This window comes from Xyrauchen texanus, chromosome 4 (genome assembly GCF_025860055.1).
Source record: "Xyrauchen texanus isolate HMW12.3.18 chromosome 4, RBS_HiC_50CHRs, whole genome shotgun sequence".
Classification (NCBI taxonomy): Eukaryota; Metazoa; Chordata; class Actinopteri; order Cypriniformes; family Catostomidae; genus Xyrauchen; species Xyrauchen texanus.
The window spans coordinates 30,230,906-30,251,367 of record NC_068279.1 but is presented as its reverse complement, the minus strand read 5'-3'; the positions used below and the strand labels follow the sequence as shown (position 1 = coordinate 30,251,367).

Sequence of the window (20,462 nt, the reverse complement as noted above, 5' to 3'; positions counted from 1 at the left end):
AGTACAGAGAATTATTTATTTCTGCTTTTATTTCTTTCATTACATTTCCAGTTGGTCAGAAGTTTACATACTATTTGTTAGTATTTGGTATCATTGCCTTTAAATTATTTATATTGGGTCTAACATTTTGGGTCGTTTTTCACAAGCTTCTCACAATAAGTTGCTGGAATTTTTGCCAATTCCTTCAGACAGAACTGGTGTAACGGAGTCAGGTTTGTAGGCCTCCATGCTTGCACACGCCTTTTCAGTTCTGCCCATAAATTTTCTATTGGACTGAGGTAAGTACTTTGTGATGGCCACTCCAATACCTTGACTTTGTTGTCCTTAAGCCATTTTGCCACAATTTTGGAGGTATGCTTGGGGACTTTGTCCATTTTAGAGACCTATTTGCGACCGAGCTTTAAATTCCTGCCTGATGTTTTGAGATATTGCTTCAATATATCCATGTAATTTTCCTTCATTATGATGCCATCTTTGTTGTGAAGTGCAGCATCCCCTCCTGCAGCAAAACACCCCACAACATGATGCTGCCACCCCATGCTTCATGGTTGGGATGGTGTTCTTCGGCTTTTAAGCCTCACCCTTTTTCCATTATGGACAAACTGTTCAATTTTTGTTTCATCAGACCAGAGGACATTTCTCAAAAAGTAAGATCTTTGTCCCCATGTGCACTTGCAAACTGTAGTCTGGCTTTTTTGTGGCGGTTTTGGAGCAGTTGCTTCTTCCTCGCTGAGCAGCCAATCAGGTTATGATGATATAGGACTCATTTTACTGTGGATATAGATACTTGTTTACCTGTTTCCACCAGCATCTTCACAAGGTCCTTTGCTGTTGTTCTGGGATTGATTTGTACTTTTCGCACCAAACTACGTTCATCTCTAGGACACAGAATGCATCTCATTCCTGATGGCTTTGTGGTCCCATGGTGTTTATGCTTTCATACTATTGTTTGTACAGATAAAAATGGTACCTTCAGGCATTTGGAAATTGCTCCCAAGGATGAACCAGACTTCTGGAGGTCCACAATTTGTTTTTCAGAGGTCTTGGCTGATTTCTTTTGATTTTCCCATGATGTCAGGCAAAGAGGCACTGATTTTGACGGTAAGCTTTAAAATACACAAGTATACAATTCAGTAAACCTCCTATCAGAAGCTAATCGTCTAAAGGCTTGACACAATTTTATGGAATTCTCAAAGCTGTTTAAAGGCACAGTTAACTTAGTGTATGTAAACTTCTGACCTACTGGAATTGTGATATAGTCAATTAAAAGTGCAAATATCTGCCTGTAAACAATTGTTGGAAAAAATAATTGTCATGCAAAAATTAGATGTACTAATCGACTTGAGTTTGCTAATAGTAGCTAAATCTGTGGAGTGGTTCAAAATTAGTTTATATTATATAATATTACTGTGTGTTACAGAGAGAGAGAGAGAATTTATGATCAAAAGGCCCTTGTATTACAACTACAACAAAAGTATTATTTGAAATACTTGTATCATTTAAAATGAAATTTAATTTAAAATGATAATAAATAACAGAAACTCAATCGGAAAGAAAAAGATAACTTATGCTTCTGTTTTTAAGAGGCGGGACTATAAACGAGACACCTCAACTAGAAATACTTACAATCTTGGCGAAGAACCAACAAACCTTTCCTTTTTGAAGAAAGTATTTACAATGTAAAAAAAAAAAACAAATACAACATTTCAAATGCTAGGGGGAGGTATAAGTAATATAATAATATTTTAAAAAGTGTACATGCTTGTAAAACTCGAATAGCTTAACAACCTTTGGTGTTGAGATGCCACATCCACTGACTGCTGTCGTCACGGCTGGTCGCCATATTAAACCTGCACGGAATCAGCGACGCCTACACCGTCGCTCCGCTGTTGGGATCGTTAAGGGCCTCTCTTCAAAACAAACCTCCATTTACACCTTTTATTTCTCCCATTCTCACCGGGAATCATTTATGCATCGGACCGAATAAGCCCGTGTGTTCTCGGACAGAAGTTGTCTGGGAGGGAGGTTTTTGTTTTTGAGTGTTTGATGAGTATTCTTTGATGAGAGATGAGTACTCTGACCCAGCGGAGCTCCGGCCTGGTACAGAGACGCACAGAGGCTTCGCGCAGCGCTGCAGCCGCAGACAGAGACCACGGATGCGGCGGCGAAGAGGACTACGAGCCCCGCCGCGTAGACGAGCAGGACGACGATGACAGCGGAGACTCAAAGGAAGCCAGACTGACCCTGATGGAGGAAGTGCTGCTGCTGGGGCTGAAGGATCGAGAGGTTGTTGCTTTTCATATTTTTCACTGCTTGAGTAGTCGATGTTTAGCTAGTTACACTGTGTCTCGCCATGACCTCTTGATCGTTATAAATAAGCTCTGTTTTTAAAAAGATAAATCAGAAAGCAACATGTTTTTATTTTTCCCCCTTTATTATTTTTTACTTGTTAGCGTTATAGTTGAAATCAACACATTATGTTGCTTTGAAATGAGGTAGCTTTTAGCATCGAATGCATTTAAGTTGTCATTTAACATTCCTATCAAACTGTCATAACACTAAGTGTCAAAGCTTTAAAAGTGAGGACTGCCGCCTCAGTGACCGCCTCGTATGATCTCATATAGCATAGAATTTCATGTTAAGCTCAGTGTGACAACATGGGTCTTTAAAGAGTAATTATTCTACCAAAAGTATGTAAAAATGTCTATATGTGGGTCATAATTATTGAAAAACCCCAATTTGAGAAGGATAATTTTTTTGGTGTGGCCTATTATCAATGACAACTGCTGTTTTACCCCAAGACCTTTATGGTGCTTTTCCACTGCAAGGTACAGCTCCACTATGCTGGCTTTTTTTGGGTTTTCCACTGTGGATAGTACCTGGAACCTGGTACGTTTTTTAGTACCACCTCAGTTGAGGTTCTAAGTGAGCCGAAGTGATACTAAATATGGTGTCAAAACCCTACAGATCACTGATTGGTCGGAGAGAATCGTCACTACCAGCGTCACTGGATTTGCGACACGGGACACCAACCCGCTAGTTTTAAATTTGGCAACAGCGATAGCAGTATCATTTGTTCACGCAACTTAAGAATTGTAAAAAGAAGTGGCTGTGCACAAAACCACGCCGTGGTCAATAACGAGGTGCAGACGTTCCTCTCGTTAGCTACACAAAACAAAAAAGTATTTCAGGAAGTGTCTCAGCTGTTGGCTGCACAAGGCTACCACCGGACCTACCAACAGTGTAGGGAAAAGTAAAAAAAAAAAACTTAAGTGACTACAGAACCAACAAGGACCACAACAGCCGGAGTGGTTCGACTAAATGGACGCTATCTATGGCAATGGGAGGGAGAGTGCCCGGTCTCGGCTATGGTGTTCTTTGAGTCCACGATGGAGGATGGTACGTTTTGTTACTATATTCTGCTTGAAAGCTTCACTTTATTTAGTTGACCAGCTACTGGAAAGCTTGCTTCTAAAACAACCAGGCCAATTTAACTGTTACACTTGTGTAAAATCACTATGCAACAACTGCTTTTATTCAGCACAATTAGCTAGTAGCTAACAGATAGCGGTCGCATTATTGTTTATGGTCAGTAATATTTGTGTGACGTTTAAGAGGATGTCACTGCAGTAGAGGCGGTGCAACTATGATGATCAACCTATAATCCCACCCACGTTGAGGCAGCACTAAACTGCAGTGGAAAAGAAAGCTCAGAAAAGGAAAGGGAGTTCAATTGAGTCAAACCGTAACATGCAGTGGAAAAGTGCCATTAGTCCTTCTCTGGTTTAGGGGTAGTCAAATATGATTGCCCATACTAAACGTAAGTAGGCAAAGAGAAGCATCCCTAGTTATAATCTGGGCACAAAATGTGCCTATTTGGCTGTACATTATCTGCTGTAACTGTTTTGATTGACCCTTAATTAGGGGTTATAATGGGTAGTGTACTGAACTTTGCCCATTCTCTGGACTTTATAGGCACATTTTGGTTGACCATACATTCAACAGGACAGTGTTGCTAGGGCTGGGTATGTTCAAAGTTTTTCTATATCAATACCGTTATCTTGACTTCGATAACGGTTCCTAAACAATACTTTTTCCAATACTTTGGTTGGAAAAATTATGAGCAGTGGTATTACCGCTGGTTGGACACTAGGTGGTACTATGGGATAATTTTCGGTAAACATGGTTAGGGTTAAGCTAACACAATAAAGCATAACACCTTGATTTTAAACTTTGAACTTTATTTTTTATTTATTTTAACTAAAAGTTCAAATGAAACTGGAAAAAATAAGTGCATTTAAAATGTGTTTATTAATGGGTTTACAACAGTTGTGAACTTTCTCTGGCAAAGGTCATCTGTGCATTCTCTACCCGTTGGGTATTTTGTTATCCAGGAAAATATATCATGTGAATAAATTCGTTTGTTCCCCCCTTCACGATATATATATATCCGATTACATCGGAAACCTCGGGGCCGAGGGATTAGTGAATATTCTTGTTTTATTGATTTTGCATTGAAAATTAAGTTATTTATTTAAACTTAAATCAAATACATTTCTAAATTCCAATTGCAATCCAAACAAAACGAAAAAGCAAATAGATTAATAATAAAGTGATAAATGTGTATATATATACACACACCCACCTTTTTATTTACCGTCAGCCAATAATCCATCTAAACATGCAGGCGGAAAATTACTTGCACAAATGAAGACATTAAAAACAATTATAAAATAATAATTATAATGATGATAATAATCACTGAAATATAAATCATGGTTCGAGGTGAACGTGTATTTGTATTATTTTATATAGTTTGTATTATTTTGCAGAGTTGCGTTCACAATAAACTGCTCTGTGGAAATAAAGTGAACTGAACTCAAAGCACCTCCTGAACTGAGATTTTCGTCATTTTGCAGCACTCAATAAAAATAAAATCGGAAGGCAGAAACAAGCTGTGAGATCCTTAGATGCTCGTGTTCCACGAGACAGCACGCCTCCGTATCAGCATGTCAGACATGCACATAGACGGCTTTTCTGTCATCTTTAATCCATAATTAATCCATCTAACATTGATCCTGGAAGTGTTAGGTTACTGTTCTACAACATGTCCTGTAGGGGAGAGTGGGGTAAAATTATCACATTTTTAAATGTATTGTCTCATACTAGAGCTACCTTTATTTCAAGGTGTCTGCTATCATTTGATATTACAAAAATGAGCTTGTGACAGAAAGCCACAAAAATTTGGCCTTTTAAAAAAAAAAGTGAACCATTGGGTCATCTTCCCTCAGTTAAGATGCTCCTGGTAAAATGATCCATCTGGAAGGTAAATTGACCAATATAATTTGAATCTATAATTTCTAATCTATTACTTATTAATGAATTATAATCTCTTTATTCTTGTTTCTATTAACACTAATAATTGTTGTTACATGTAAATGATGGAACGATTTGGATCACAGCATAGCTTACAGTAAATTCCTGAAGTCTTAGGCAGAAAAATAAAACATCTCACTCTTTTTCACGGAAGCATTACTGAAGGCCCTGAGTTTCTCTTGTTTGCCTATCTTTATGGAAAGTAGCAGGAAAGATAAAAGGGTTAACGTGAGATGGCCCAATACTACAGTTTGCTTATGTTAATGCTTTGCACCAATTTTAAGAGTTCAAACATTGTCTGCAAACAGATAATAAGGGGGAAATTTTGTCCGTTGGTTCTGGAACTTGATAATGTATTTTTAACACATTTAACAGATTGTTAAAGGGGTCATAGCTTTTTAAATGATTTTAATATGTTCCCTGAGATTCACTTATAATATTGTAAAGCTTATATTTGTAAAACATGATACATTTCCATCGTCATTCTGACCCATTGTCAGAAACACTCAGTTTTGGTGCTTTTCCTCTAAGACTTGACAGTTAACAACCACTATTATGATTGGCTCTCTGCTCTTGACTGACCTGCTCACTCTCAGTGGCTGCATCCAAAACCAAAGGTAGGTCTTGTTGCCTCGCTGCCCTATCAGTCATTGACTCAACAGACAGCGTTCTTGTATGAAGGTACCTCCAGGAACTGGTTTCGGACAGGGTACTGAGGCAGCATAATGTCACATTATTGCTAGGATACCTGCAACTGACTATCACCATCTGGTGTCCACTAAAGTTAAGGTAAAAGGCACATCTGTTTCATTGTGGTTCGGTTGGACTGAATGGTCTTATAATCTAGAACAAAATCATGAGAGTTTTGGTGATAACCAAGTGTTATAATATTTAATAACTACAATACTATCATGCTAGAAATAGAATAAAATGTTGGAAAAGGTTAATAAAAACACATTTATACACAAATTGGCTGTCAGCTGCCTCTTCGGCCACCTTATTTTTTTTTCTTCAGCTCAATCGTTGTGGAACGGCACACGTAGTATTGTGGGATTTCATAACCAGCGAAGTATACGTCTAGGCTGCCTTCAAAAATCAGATGGAGGGTATCTTAGTAGACAGGTGTGACAAGGAGGGGGACATGGCCAGGCCATGATGGAGCATGGCCGGCGCTGAATCGGCTGATTAGCAGGAGAGTGAGAGAGTGAGAGAGTGAGAGAGTGAGAGAGAGAGAGAGAGAGAGAGACGTGCCCGCTCTGCATGTTTGTTCATTCATCTTGTTCTCCATGTTGTTTAAGTTAATTTATACCATTAAACTTTACATTGACTATTCAGCTGGCTCCCGCCACCTCCTTGCCCATCCTTTAATTGTTAAAACAGGATGTGGTGCAAACAATGGATTTGGACATGCCTTGGTCACTTCCTACCTCAGGACTGTTTATTCAACCAATGGAAGATAGGGGGAGTGTTCCTATTTGAAAACCAGCAGTATTGTTGCAGAAGTTGCAGTTGCAACAGAAATTACACACATCAGCTTTATCATAATACATTCATTATCATGAATATCTGCTTTTGTCCTATTTGATAGTGAGGTGTGTGTCTTGCGTTGTTGTACCCATGTATACTTCCATGATAGTGTATTAAATCGCAGCTCTTCCAGGATATATTCACCCAGGATGTTTATGTAACATAACTGGTTTAATTGTGCAGTGTCAACTAAAATTTGTTGTACTTTCTTAGGCTTGAGTGCTCATTGATTTAAGGAAATGGCTTTTTCATATGCATTTAGTTTTGCTAAGAGAGGCTTGTTAAATGAATGTTCAGGGCTCAGTTCAAATTAAGGTCTATTGACAACATCTGTGACGCGCTGTGTTGCATGACATCACTATTCAGTGCTGGTTAGATCTGTGTGCACTCATTCCATCTAAGTCCACAGTTCAGAGAAGAATCTTATAGCAAAGGCCTTCATTACAGGCATTACAGTACCTGTTGGCCAATGGTATAAAGGCTAACTTTAAGTATTTGACTTCTGGGCAAAACTATGCACTTTGCGTATTTATGATTATTTATAAGGTTGTCATATTCTTTGGGGCAGTGCTCTGAACATGTGGTACAGTAGCATCAGGGATGACCAGAGTTTTACTCCCAGTCTGAGGTCCTCTCCAAATCCTGTTCCCCCTTCTCCCCTGTTGTTTCCAGTCTCCCCCTCTTTCATATATAATACAATTGGAAAAATTACCAACAAATTACCTAAAAAACCTCCTTTTAAATGTACAGTTCTCGAGGAGTAAAATAACAAAAATCCTATTTGAAATAAGGGTGCACCAAAGTCCCTTTCAAGGCAAGTTAGTTTTCTCTGTGGCCATCTTGGGAACACACCTTGGCAGCTATTTTCTATTAAAACATGTGGCATGAAAGTACAGCTCATATCTACGTGAATGGGCAAAGATGGAATTCTCCATAATGGTTGGTGAAGATCACCATCAAATAACAGATTCCAAGTTGGCAATAAAGTCTGACAACATTGGTATCATAATTTGTGCTTTAGTTTAGATCACACAAAAACACTTTTTCATACTGGTCCAGCTAAGGCGCATTATCGAGTTGATTAACAGATGATGTCTATATTTAAAAGGTGATTGGCTCAAATTCATTTGAATATTAGTGCTTTGCCTTTATGGGCTAAATAGTCTCTGGATGCTTTTATTTTCAAAATAATTAGTTGGTGGGTTGTCTGAGCAAATGTCAGAAATTAAGAAATGAAAGAAAAAAGTTATGAAAGATGTAACATTTGGTGACAGACGAAAGACTCAACTTGACTCAGACTTTACAGAATTTACTCCAACGTCAGCTTAAAAACTTCAAATTTGACTCACAATTGATCATTTCACAATCGACTAGGTGGTAGGTTGCCTGATGACTGGTCGACTAAACGTCTTCACTAATCAGCCATGTATAATTAGGCTGGTTTCTGTTTCACCTGACACCAAACATACGTGTTTCTTGGGGAGCTTTTACACTGCAAGGGTTAATGCACAGATCCAATCTTTTTTTTTGTCACGCCTGTTTACATTCACTGAAGACACGACTTGTATCTGTTATCTGTTTACATTTAATCTCCCACCCATACACAAATGATTCCATTACTAATTGCTTTCCCTTATGATTGTCACAGTTCACTCTCAGGTTTTGAATGGCCTTGTGCAAATTCATATTTTTAAAGTAGGCAAAATTGCACACGATTGCAATTAATTAGGCGAAAGCCAATTTTTACTGCTCCCATGGTAAGTATGGCTTTAATGATTTAAATATCTGTCAGAAGAGAAGTGTGGCTAAGACCTAGAAGTCAGAAAATTTCAAAGTCAGTCAAAATATCTGCCTCAACAAGAGAAGCTTTGAGTTTTTGTGTGAGCACCTACTCATTGCTTAAGTACACGCTGTTAAGAAAGCTATTTCTGTACGCAAACACTAACAGTGACCGCATTGTCAAGGGGAATCAGATATACAGTATCTCACAAATGTGAGTACACCCCTCACATTTTTGTAAATATTTGATTATATCTTTTCATGTGACAACACTGAAGAAATTACACTTTGCTACAATGTAAAGTAGTGAGTGTACAGCTTGTATAACTGTGTAAATTTGCTGTCCCCTCAAAATAACTCAACACACAGCCAATAATGTCTAAACCGCTGGCAACAAAAGTGAGTACACCCCTAAGTGAAAATGTTCAAATTGGGCCCAATTAGCCATTTTACCTCCCCGGTGTCATGTGACTCGTTAGTGTTACAAGTCCTCAGGTGTGAATGGGGAGCAGGTGTGTTAAATTTGCTGTCATCGATCTCACACTCCCTCAAACTGATCACTGGAAGTTCAACATGGCACCTCATGGCAAAGAACACTTAGGATCTGAAAAAAGAATTGTTGCTCTACATAAAGATGGCCTAGGCTATAAGAAGATTGCCAAGACCCTGACACTGAGCTGCAGCACTGTGGCCAAGACCATACAGCGGTTTAACAGGACAGGTTCCACTTAGAACAGGGGTCAGCCTGTCAGTGCTCAGACCATACGTCGCACACTGCATCAAATTGGTCTGCATGGTTGTCGTCCCAGAAGGAAGCCTCTTCTAAAGATGATGCACAAGAAAGCCTGCAAACAGTTTGCTGAAGAGAAGCAGCTTAAGGACATGGATTACTGGAACCATGTCCTGTGGTCTGATGAGGGCAAGATAAACGTATTGGTTTAGATGGTGTCAAGCGTGTGTGGCGGAAACCAGGTGAGGAGTACAAAGACAAGTGTGTCTTGCCTACAGTCAAGCATGGTGGTGGGAGTGTCATGGTCTGGGTCTGCATGAGTGCTGCCGGCACTGGGGAGCAACAGTTCATTGAGGGAACCATGAATGCCAACATGTACTGTGACATACTGAAGCAGAGCATGATCCCCTCCCTTCGGAGACTGGACCGCAGGGCAGTATTCCAGCATGATAACGACCCCAAACACACCTCCAAGACGACCACTGCCTTGCTAAAGAAGCTGTGGGTGAAGGTGATGGACTGGCCAAGCATGTCTCCAGACCTAAACCCTATTGAGTATCTGTGGGCCATCCTCAAATGGAAGGTGGAGGAGCACAAGGTCTCTTAACATCCACCAGCTCTGTGATGTTGTCATGGAGGAGTGGAAGAGGACTCCAGTGGCAATCTGTGAAGCTCTGGTGAACTCCATGCCCAAGAGGGTTAAAGCAGTGCTGGAAAATAATGGTGGCCACACAAAATATTGACACTTTGGCCCCAATTTGGACATTTACACTTAGGGGTGTACTCGCTTTTGTTGCCAGAGTGTTGAGTTATTTTGTGGGGACAGCAAATTTACAATGTTATACAAGCTCAATAGTCATTTCTTCAGTGTTGTCACATGAAAAGATATAATCAAATATTTACAAAAATGTGAGGGGTGTGCTCACTTTTGTGAGATACTGTACATGTTTAGATGTAGGTCAGATGACCAGATTTCGAAAATATGCATCTGATTTAAAACCACATTTGTTAGATGTTCAGATTGGATGCAAAAAAATCTGATCTCTTGCTGATTTTTCTGTTTACGCATTCTGTGTCAGATGTGAGAAAATCTCTCTCGTTTGTTTGTTTGTTTAAACAGCCTTTGTGGCATTTACATGGGTTGCATTCTTGTGTTTAAAAGCAGCTAGATGGAGTGCAACAGAATGGAACAGAAACTAAAAATGCATGTATATATCTAAATTGGAGTACATCTAAATTAGTCAACCTAACTAATTGACTTGTCTGGATGAAGATAAAAAAAAAAAGGTCATTAAGAACACAGAATTATTTAGCATTGTTCTTCCAGTCATTTTGTTGCTCCACCTCACATGCAAAGAGTTTTCTATGTTGCCAGCACCTTAAAATAGGCCTGTTGTTTAACAGCAGTGGTCTGCGAGACAGTAGGCTAGACCTTCACAAAGCAGGCCTTGTTAATAACCGAGAGATCATCCCTCACTTCCACTGCCAAGCATGACACTGCATACATCATAACTATCCATGCATGCTTTGCAATTAGCTTGCTTTATTTTTTCTGTAAGACTGATTATGCAGGCTCTGAAGTTGAGTTACTTTGAAGTTGGGTTATAGTTGTAATGTATCAGCAGCTTTCTGGGTTTTATGTACTGCTTTCTACATGGGTAGAGGTTTTAGCTACTCTGGGCTTTGAACTCTTGAAGGGGAATGTATACTGACTTTATTCCATCTCTATTTTCACAAGGGCTACACCTCCTTCTGGAATGACTGCATTTCATCTGGCCTGAGGGGCTGCATGCTTATTGAACTGGCCTTACGAGGGAGACTGCAGCTGGAAGCTTGTGGCCTGAGGAGGAAAAGCCTCCTTGCCAGGAAGGTGAGAGAAAAATATTTTCTTCACTCTAGAATTGATCATAAATAAGGGAGGGAGTCGCTTCCTTTGATGTATCTCATCCTCAGTGAGTGCATTTACAAGCACAACAATATGCTAACAACTACCCAAAATCATTGATTAACAGTCTTAGAGAGTTCAGTGTTTCCCATTAATTACTTAGACTGTGGCGGCCCATCTAATTTGTCCAACCACAGTTAATGAACTGAAAATATTTTTTACATTTCTCATAATAACATAAAAGATCTCTAATGTTGTGTTTTGCTCTGTTGCTTCAGCAAAGCATCTCTCACTCCCAGCCAGTCACTCAGTGTCCAAGTATGCGAGCATGCCTTTGCAGTGGTGAACTTTAGTAAAATCCCAATAGGTCTTCACATAATTCACACACGGAGGGGACACGTGTGCAAAACCAAGCAAGAGAGGAAAATGTTTGTTCTTTGTGTTATTTGTAAAATGCTGAAGTCCCTCGCACCTGTATGCAAATGTTATTCTGGAAGTAATCATTTCTCAGTGTCATGCATCCTGTTTTATTCAGTTGTGTGCTGAATGGGATGCCAAACAAACCACTGATGAGACCCACATCATGACTCATGAGCACGTAAACGGGTTGATAATGTTTTGAACACACAAAATGCTGCATCAAAATTATAAAGCATATGATTTTGCAAATCAGTAGGTCCTAATCTGCAGGCGCAGCATTTTGCTGTCATTTTCAGTGACCCGTGGGGAAAGAAAACGAAGCAATAAATGTTTTGTTCGTACAATTTAAAAAAAAAAAAAAAAAATTAGTATTTAAACATGATTTAATCTATAAAAAATATGTAATTACGACACCTCCACTATTTTCAGTAGCACCCTCAGTGATTTTGTTCTGAAACCGGGCCTGTAAGTAATGTTAACTAAGGTCTACACACCAGTTAAGAAACACTGCTTTAACTCACACACACACTCACTTATGTCAGACCCTCTCGCTTTGCTTCTCGCTGACATTTTCTCCACTGTGTGTGTGTTGCGCAAATTGACGAGTCTGACAGGCAGTCGAGGAGGAAAGGAGATGTGCACACGCAGGTGAGATTCTCAGTCCGGTTTTTTAAATACCGTTGTTTAGCAAATGTACATTTTATGATATCCGTCAACACGCACAAATATGTTGCTCCAGGAACTCCAGAATCTAACTCCATATCTTTATCACTCATGATGGCATAAGTTCATGTGACTTCTTATAGTTTTTTTGCATTTGTAGTGTAACTTTAGTTTCTCATCATGTGTGATCTCATCTTTTGGCATCATGTAAATCAAGACACCTACTGGATTGCACAAATTCTCGGTGTATTCTTTATGCGCTTGTTAATCCAGCACACTGGTGTCAGTTTTTACAAGAGTGTATGACTGTTCCTACCAAAAGAGGGTGCTGTTTGATATTAATTGAATGTCAAGTGACCTATTTTGCGGTTAGTGTTGGCTGGTGCTATTTTTTATTTATTTAAATGGACTCATATGTAATGTAATATCTGTTTATAATGTATTATCTTTAAAATCTGAGGTAAAGCCCTTTGGTGTTCAGTAGTCCATCTCCTTAACATTTTTTTTTTTTTTTTCATATCTCTTGAGTTCACTGCCTTGATGTAAGTCAATTTAGTGCTTTTGTGCATTAGGTTTTGTTAATGTTTAATGTGATAAGTGACATTTTTTTTTTCTCTCTCTCTCAGGTTATATGCAAGTCTGATGCTCCAACGGGGGATGTGCTGTTGGACGAGGCTCTGAAACACATAAAAGACACTCAACCGCCTGAGACCGTGCAGAACTGGATAGAGCTGCTCAGTGGTCAGAGTTCTACACAGATCATTTGAGTTCCCCGATCTTGTACATTATTTATTCCATTTACATCAGTATTGCCTTGACTTTAAAGAACAGCATGAACCCAGCACTCTAGTTTTCTTTTTTCAATAGTGTGAATCGACCAATCTTCCCTAAAAAGCCAGAATGCACTAACAACACTAACACTGAATCTGAGAAAAAGGATTAAGACATTTTTTGGATCATCCAGACAAATTTGGATTATTAAATCTTTCTCAGTTTTCTCTGAATCTGAGTATAGATGAACCAAACCAGTGTGTCTCAGGACATCAGAGAAGAAGAATCACAATTTCAGTAATAACTAGGGATGTGCAAAACTACCAATTTTCACAGTATAATGAACGACTAGTCGACTAGCCTATGTAAAGGAACCAATGTATAGTTAGGCCATGTTATGTTCACGTGACCCCGATCAGATGCATTTCAGAGAGATATAGAGACCCTAAGCACAGCACTTCAACAGAACTAAAGGATATTCAACAAATAATTAGGCTAAGTACCTATAACATCTTATTGCGCAAAACTATCCACCTATTTTCTACGTCCCGTGATGCTAAGTGAAAATGTGGGCGTTACTTCCGTTTTCAAGTTAACATAGTTGTTGTTGCGGCATACATCCATTCATTCTTTCATTGCAGTGTTAAGATTTTGAGGAGAGGGTGTCTGATTTCATGACATATATCAGTCACCATGTCGGTGTGTTACTGAATAATAAACTGCAAAAAAATGTCATAAAGACAAAGCTCAAACATAACTGGTGCACTGTTTCTCCCTGATGCAGCTGAAATGTAATATAAGCACAAACGCAACATTTAGAGCAAAATTATCCGTTTTTAACTGAGTATCTGTTAGTTCAGATTCAGATGTGTTTGCGCTTGTCATCTTGACCCTCTACATATTGATATCAGACAGGCACACTGAGGAAGTTCTCGTCCTTGGGTTTGTAATCGCTTTTTCAAGTTGTCCGATCGGATGCTCATTTCCTTTTAAATCCACACATTTAAACTTTTGTTTGGTGGGCTGCGGGTGATTGACAAGTGAGAGGTCGTGTTTGCTGCCGTCCGGGATGCATCAGTATGGCGTTTAAATGTGATGTGGCCACAAGCTTTTTGACTACCTCTGGATGTGTTTTTCGTGATCCAATTACACAATGTTTTGCACCCCGTTTACAACTATATGTATATAGCACTGACCATTTGCAATCAGATCATCTGAAACGCATCTTAATACCAGCTGTAAACGGTGTTTAAAATATTTTCGGCCGGAGCTAGCGAAAGTTATAGAACAGCTGCTGGCAGAAGTCGCACCCACATTTGTTTCCCTAGGGAAAAGGTGGTTAAAATTAAGAAGTAAGCAAGGTTTCATAATAGAGCAGCACAAAACCGTTACGCACATTCTGAATGCTGAATGATGCGCTTCAAATTGACTTGTGTGCTTCAGGGCGATCCTCATTGTACATTCAAAAGCGCAAACTGTTACTTTGCGGGTACACAACATCAAGCAATTTCAAACGCCTTTATTACTGCCATTTAGACAGAATCAGCAAATAACTTTAATCTCTCCACAGTACCTCACAAATACAGGAACGTTACTCTCAGCAGAGGATTTAATGTCTGACAGTGAGTGTATTGAAATGTATTGTTGATGCGGTGCTTTGCTGTAACAGCAGTGCATAAAGACTAAACTTAAAACCTTAAAGAGACAAAACGTCTTGCAGTGGGTTTTATCATGCTGACTGTTATTCGCTGTTTAGCACAGCAAGTTATCATCACACAAAATGCTCTCTGTGAAGTGGCTTAGCTCAATTAAGTCTGAAGTGCTGATTTATAGAGAGATTTCTGGTACCTACTGTGGCTATGAGCTTAGTTGGAAGTGACTGAATATGGAGAGCCAAAGTGTCAAAAAGTGAGCTCAAAGAATCTTGAGAGGAGCTGCTGCCGTCCTCGTTTAGCGAGTGCAAAAATATCTTCTCAGATTTAGATCAGAGTCATGATTTACTGCTGGTTGATGACTAGAAAATGCTCTACCACAGCCTGCTTTGATCCTGGTATGTCTGTTCTTCACTTTTGTTGAAAGGGGTGAATTGAGTGACTGAGTTGGTGGTGCTCAGTAGATTAGCTCAAGATCAAATTCATGAGGATATTTTTTTAAATCCTCTTTTAAATTTTGGCAACATCAGCATGAGGTTGCAAGCAAGAGAAATCCTGATTTGTTCAGTTAATTGGCCAACTCTTTTCTTGGGTGCAATTTCCAAATATACAGCCCTTACTGAAGCTGTTTCTCTTATGTCCAACATTTTCATGGCTGTTATGGAGATTTATGCTAAAGGTATTATTTTCAGTATTGTAATTTTAGGCCTTAATGTCTTCATATGATGATGATAATTAATATCAAATATCATATCACATCTTTGGGTAAGAAAACCTTTGTTTCAGAAGTAAAAACACAAGATGTAAGCATTATACATAAAAACATGATATTATTTTGATAAAATCACATATCAATCTTATCATTGTAAAGACATATCCAGTTGCCATGGCGACACAATGCCTGTAAAACCTAGAAGCAATTTTTATCATACTAAAATCATGTAGAACAGAGATTTGTTCACTAAAATCATGTTACCACATATTGTGGCTTTTCTTTTGAAACTATATGCATTTTAATGTTTATGGACTGGCCCCAATCACTTTAATTGTAAATGCCTGATTGTAACTGCGATTTTCATTATTAATTTATTTATTTTTCAAATATACAAGGGATGAGTTATATTTTGTGGTTATCAATATTTTTACAAATGCAGTTGATTGAGCTTAACTTTTATTGAACCTGGAATATTTCTATAAAAGAATGCTGGCAAAGTGTTAGAGCAGTCATATTAACTATGATAGAATAGTTAAATTTTCTGGCCTTTTGAAAACAACAAAATTGGTGAATGTAAGCAGATGTTTGTTGTTGAAAGTCTTTTGCCTTGTCTTTCGCAGGAGAGACATGGAACCCACTAAAGTTGCATTATCAGCTACGTAATGTTCGTGAGCGCCTGGCCAAGAATCTCGTTGAGAAGGGTGTCCTCACCACCGAGAAACAGAACTTTCTTCTTTTCGACATGACCACACACCCGCTTACCAACAATAACATTAAGCAGCGCCTTATTAAGAAGGTGCAGGAGGCCGTGCTGGACAAGTGGGTGAACGACCCTCACCGAATGGACAAGCGTGCTTTGGCCCTTATATTCCTCGCCCATTCCTCTGATGTTCTAGAAAACGCATTTGCCCCGTTGCTGGACGACCAGTACGATCTGGCTATGAAGAGAGTACGACAACTTCTGGACCTGGAACCTGAGGGTGAAAGCATGAAGACCAACACCAATGAGCTGCTCTGGGCTGTTGTGGCTGCCTTCACCAAATGAAGCTGCTTCAGTTCTGGTGAACCTGGAAAAAAAATAAAACACTTGGACTGGTATAAACAGGTTTGAGAAATTATTGTCCTGGTTTATCAAAACGGAGTTCTGAAACTGTTTTTTTCCTTGTAGATATCTCCCTTCCTTGCTCCTCTCTCTGCAAGAATAACCATTGTTTTGCTCTCTTTTGCTTGAAAGGGGATAAAAAAAGAACACACATAGATTTACTTTCTCCTACTTTCATTGTTTGTTGGTTTAGTTTAATGCAAATAAGTACCTATTCACCGTAGACTGTTGGAACATTTAACTTTTGCGTCACTGGATCAAGAGTCTTCTTTTTCATAATTTTCTTACCTCGACATCTGTGTTGTGTACCTAACAGATTTTATAATTGAGCAGGAATCATTGGTTTTTCTTCAAGTCTTCAGTTTCTTGCATTAAATTGGAATAGATTCATTGTAATTGCAATATGTGAGAAAAGCTGTGTACACTTACACTAAAGCAGTATCTACATATGGTACATCTGAAGAGATGTACAAGAAAATAAAGTACACTGCAGTTTATCATTTATTATATAATCTAAATCAAGTTGTTTTCACTTGTTTTCATATTGATGGAGCAAGAAAAGAAACTAAAAATATTATCAAGGACTAAATCGCATTTTGATAACAATTAGTAGTTTGTGGCGAGTGAGGTAGAGCTAGACGGCTTCAGGTTCACACAACTGAAACCAAAAAAAGCTGCCCAAACGTGCTGTCTCAACAGAATTGCTATTGGATGGCCAGTATATCCAAACTCTGAGTGGAAACTAAGTGCAGGCAATTCAGGGGACCGGTCTTGTCTTTACAGGGTGAGAGTTGGCAGTTTATATGCAAGGAGAACCGTTACTCCATGTTAAGTTGGCATAATTTATTTTAACAAAGCTTGTGTTCATTTTGAGATCAGAATTCTCTATGGTTTTTGATTAATGTCCCATCCAGATTCCTTCCATTCTGCTGATCAACACCCTACAAATGCTTCAAACTCTACCTTTTAGACTTTTATTTTAATTAAAACCTTTTCACTAACTTGAACTGAATTTTACTTTTATGTGCCTGAGGTTGGTTACATGATGGGTAGCGCTCAAGATGCAATATTTACTGTAGCTCTTTGTGACATGGCATTAATGGAGCTAGATTCAGAAAGCATTGTTGAGCCGTAGACTCTTTGTTCATACCTACCAGAAAATAGAGGGACCACAAGAATAAAATTTAAAGAATTCTGTTTCCCCCTTAAAAATATAAACACCTGTATAGCACACAGTTATTTGATCGATTAATTGATTTGAGTGATTATGTAGTGGTGTGTACAGGTCATATGTTTAATGGTGGAGGCGGAGCTTTTAAAGTCAAAAAATTATGTTTGTAACTTCTGACATTTACATTGTCCTGTGCTCTCAACTCAAACCTAGGCCTAAAAAGAATCACAGCCATTTAAAGGGTGTGTGTGTGCGTGAATGCGTGTGTGTATGAATATAAGATCAGATTCCTCCATTATCTCGAATCAGTATATTTTTGATACTATTATTATTAGAAGGAGATAAGCAGGACAAACTCTGATTGCGCTCTGTCACAGTTGGGTTTAATCTGTACATAGTTTCTTGTGTATACATGCTGCTTACACTTAAAAAAAAAAAAAAAAAGGTTCTTTAAGGGTACTCTGTCGGGGTATATGGTCCCATGAAGAACCTTTACCATCTGTGGAACCTTTCTGTTCCACAAAAGGTTCTTTTTACTCCTGGAATTTTTTTCCTCTCTGGTTTTATTTCACAAATTAAATTATATTAATATTAACCCTTTAATTTATGTGTTAATATAAATAAATAAAAGGGTTTTGGGTCAATTGGTGCCATTTTTTTGTGGTTCTACAAAGAACCTTTGGAAAGTGTTCTTTGTGGCACTAAGGAAAAAAAATGGTTCTTCAAAGAACCCTTCACTAAAATGTTCTATGGCTTCGCTATGAAACACCCTTTTTGGTTCTTTGTGGCACCTTTTATTTTTAAGAGTAAGCAAGCCCTGTATCAATCTTTATACATTTGCCTGACATGTAAAAGATAGCACAGGCATGTCTTAATTTTATTTTTACACTATGGAAATCTGTTTGAATCCTTTGATCAGCGGTCATGTGTTTTGTTGATTTTTATGAATTTTTATAGCAATAATTTATATCAACTTGCTTTCATTTTGCTCTGTTTCTTTCTCAATGATGGTTAATGCTTGCATTACAATACTGAATTGTATGTAGCAATGTCTTTGAGAAATCCACCAATTGTTTGAAAGAGTCGACCTGTGACATGGAGGGGCTTTCAGGTGTCAGAACAGTGTCGCCGAGTAAAGGAAAATCAAATGCTTTAGAACTCACTATAAAGGGAGCCCAATGTATATACTTTCTTATTACTATGAAATAAACTATGGTCTTGAAAGTGCCTCATTTGCGAAGATGAACTTGTTTGACGCGTGGGATTTGTTGTATGATGTTTTTCTCCCATATAGTTTTAAATTATTCAAAGACAAAGGTCTAATATTTCCACACAAACTCTAGATGCTGTCCCCTGTTACCTCTGCTATGGTATCTGAAAGTTATGCATTTGCAACAATTTGGAATTGATTATAGCAATTTATTTCAAGGCATGTTAATTTCACAAGGCAGACAATAATTTTCTTGAATTTTATCTTTCACTTAATGGCACATCCATCAGTATGTCTAACGGTATCGCTGTTGCAAATACCAAAACACAAGGAGTGATAATGATATCTTTGATCTCATCTTTTCAGAGAAAAAAGGTCCATTGCCAAAAGGATCATTTAGAATGAGTACTTTTTTCTTCTGAGAGTAAACAGTGTTTTATTCTGCATCACAGTTTCAAAACAGTGAGGCCTCTTGTAATGTTACACTCTTCTTTTTTGTTACTTTTAGTAGTGCTTCCCCATAACAGTGGAAATGTATTCTCAAATGCTATATAATGTTGAGTTTGGTCTATTATTGTTCCTGACTGGGTGTGCTGTCTGGTGTCTGCAGATATCTGGACATTCAGCCAGCTGTGGTTAAAAATTGTATCATGTCAGAATCGTAAAAATCTAAAGTGAAAATGTCTGTTATTTGCACCACATATGAGAAACTAGCTAACGTTGTAATGCAGTATGTGTTGTGAGAATAAGATACACTGTAACCTTTTAACTGTTATAACCTACCAACACAAGAAATATTTAGAAATCATTCATCTATTTTGGTTAAATTCCTAATGAAGACCTTTTAATTCACCTGTTCCATTGCTCGACTGCACAATATAACTGACTTTCTGAGGTCTCAACTAAAACAGCAAATCAAATCAGTTCTGCTGTCATGGAGACCAAAGAGTTGCCCTTGGAACTTGATATAGTGATGATTATTTTGTCAGAGAAGGTTAAAAAAATATCAGCACTGAAGGCTGTTGGAAAGAAGTTGCATAGAAGCACTACTAAGAACAGGTTATCCTTCCAAAATGACAATACAAATGAGACGAGGGCAATCAAATTCGTGCTCCAATCCAAATGTGGAAAGCTCATACAGACATAACCAAGACGAATTGAGTTAAATGTATTGTCTTTTCAATGGTCAAATTTTAAAGTGTATAAAGGGGTGCATACTCTGAAGACATTGCATGCTTTTTCAGTGTTACACTGCATTAATATGTTCCATTTCAATATTTTTTATGATGAATTTTTTTCTTTCAAATACAAAAACTCTTCTGCTTGATTTGGCATGACTAATGGTCCAATTTCTGGGTTCAGCAGTCTTACATTGTCTTCAAAATTGGCTTCCCTTGAAATAATAAATGACCTATAGGTGCATAAGCACCTCCCAAATCAAAACCACCTGGGCCTAAGAAT

General features: G+C 38.3%; 1 protein-coding gene across 1 annotated transcript; it reads left to right on the top strand.

The window, feature by feature from the left end:
- Positions 1-1,813: 1,813 nt before the first annotated feature.
- LOC127643293 (Golgi phosphoprotein 3) lies at positions 1,814-20,241 on the top strand. Its single transcript, XM_052125972.1, has 4 exons — positions 1,814-2,286; positions 11,151-11,282; positions 13,007-13,121; positions 16,139-20,241. Exons 1-4 carry the CDS (start codon positions 2,068-2,070, stop codon positions 16,561-16,563), a joined length of 891 nt encoding a protein of 296 aa, XP_051981932.1. The 5' UTR covers positions 1,814-2,067; the 3' UTR covers positions 16,564-20,241.
- Positions 20,242-20,462: the final 221 nt, after the last annotated feature.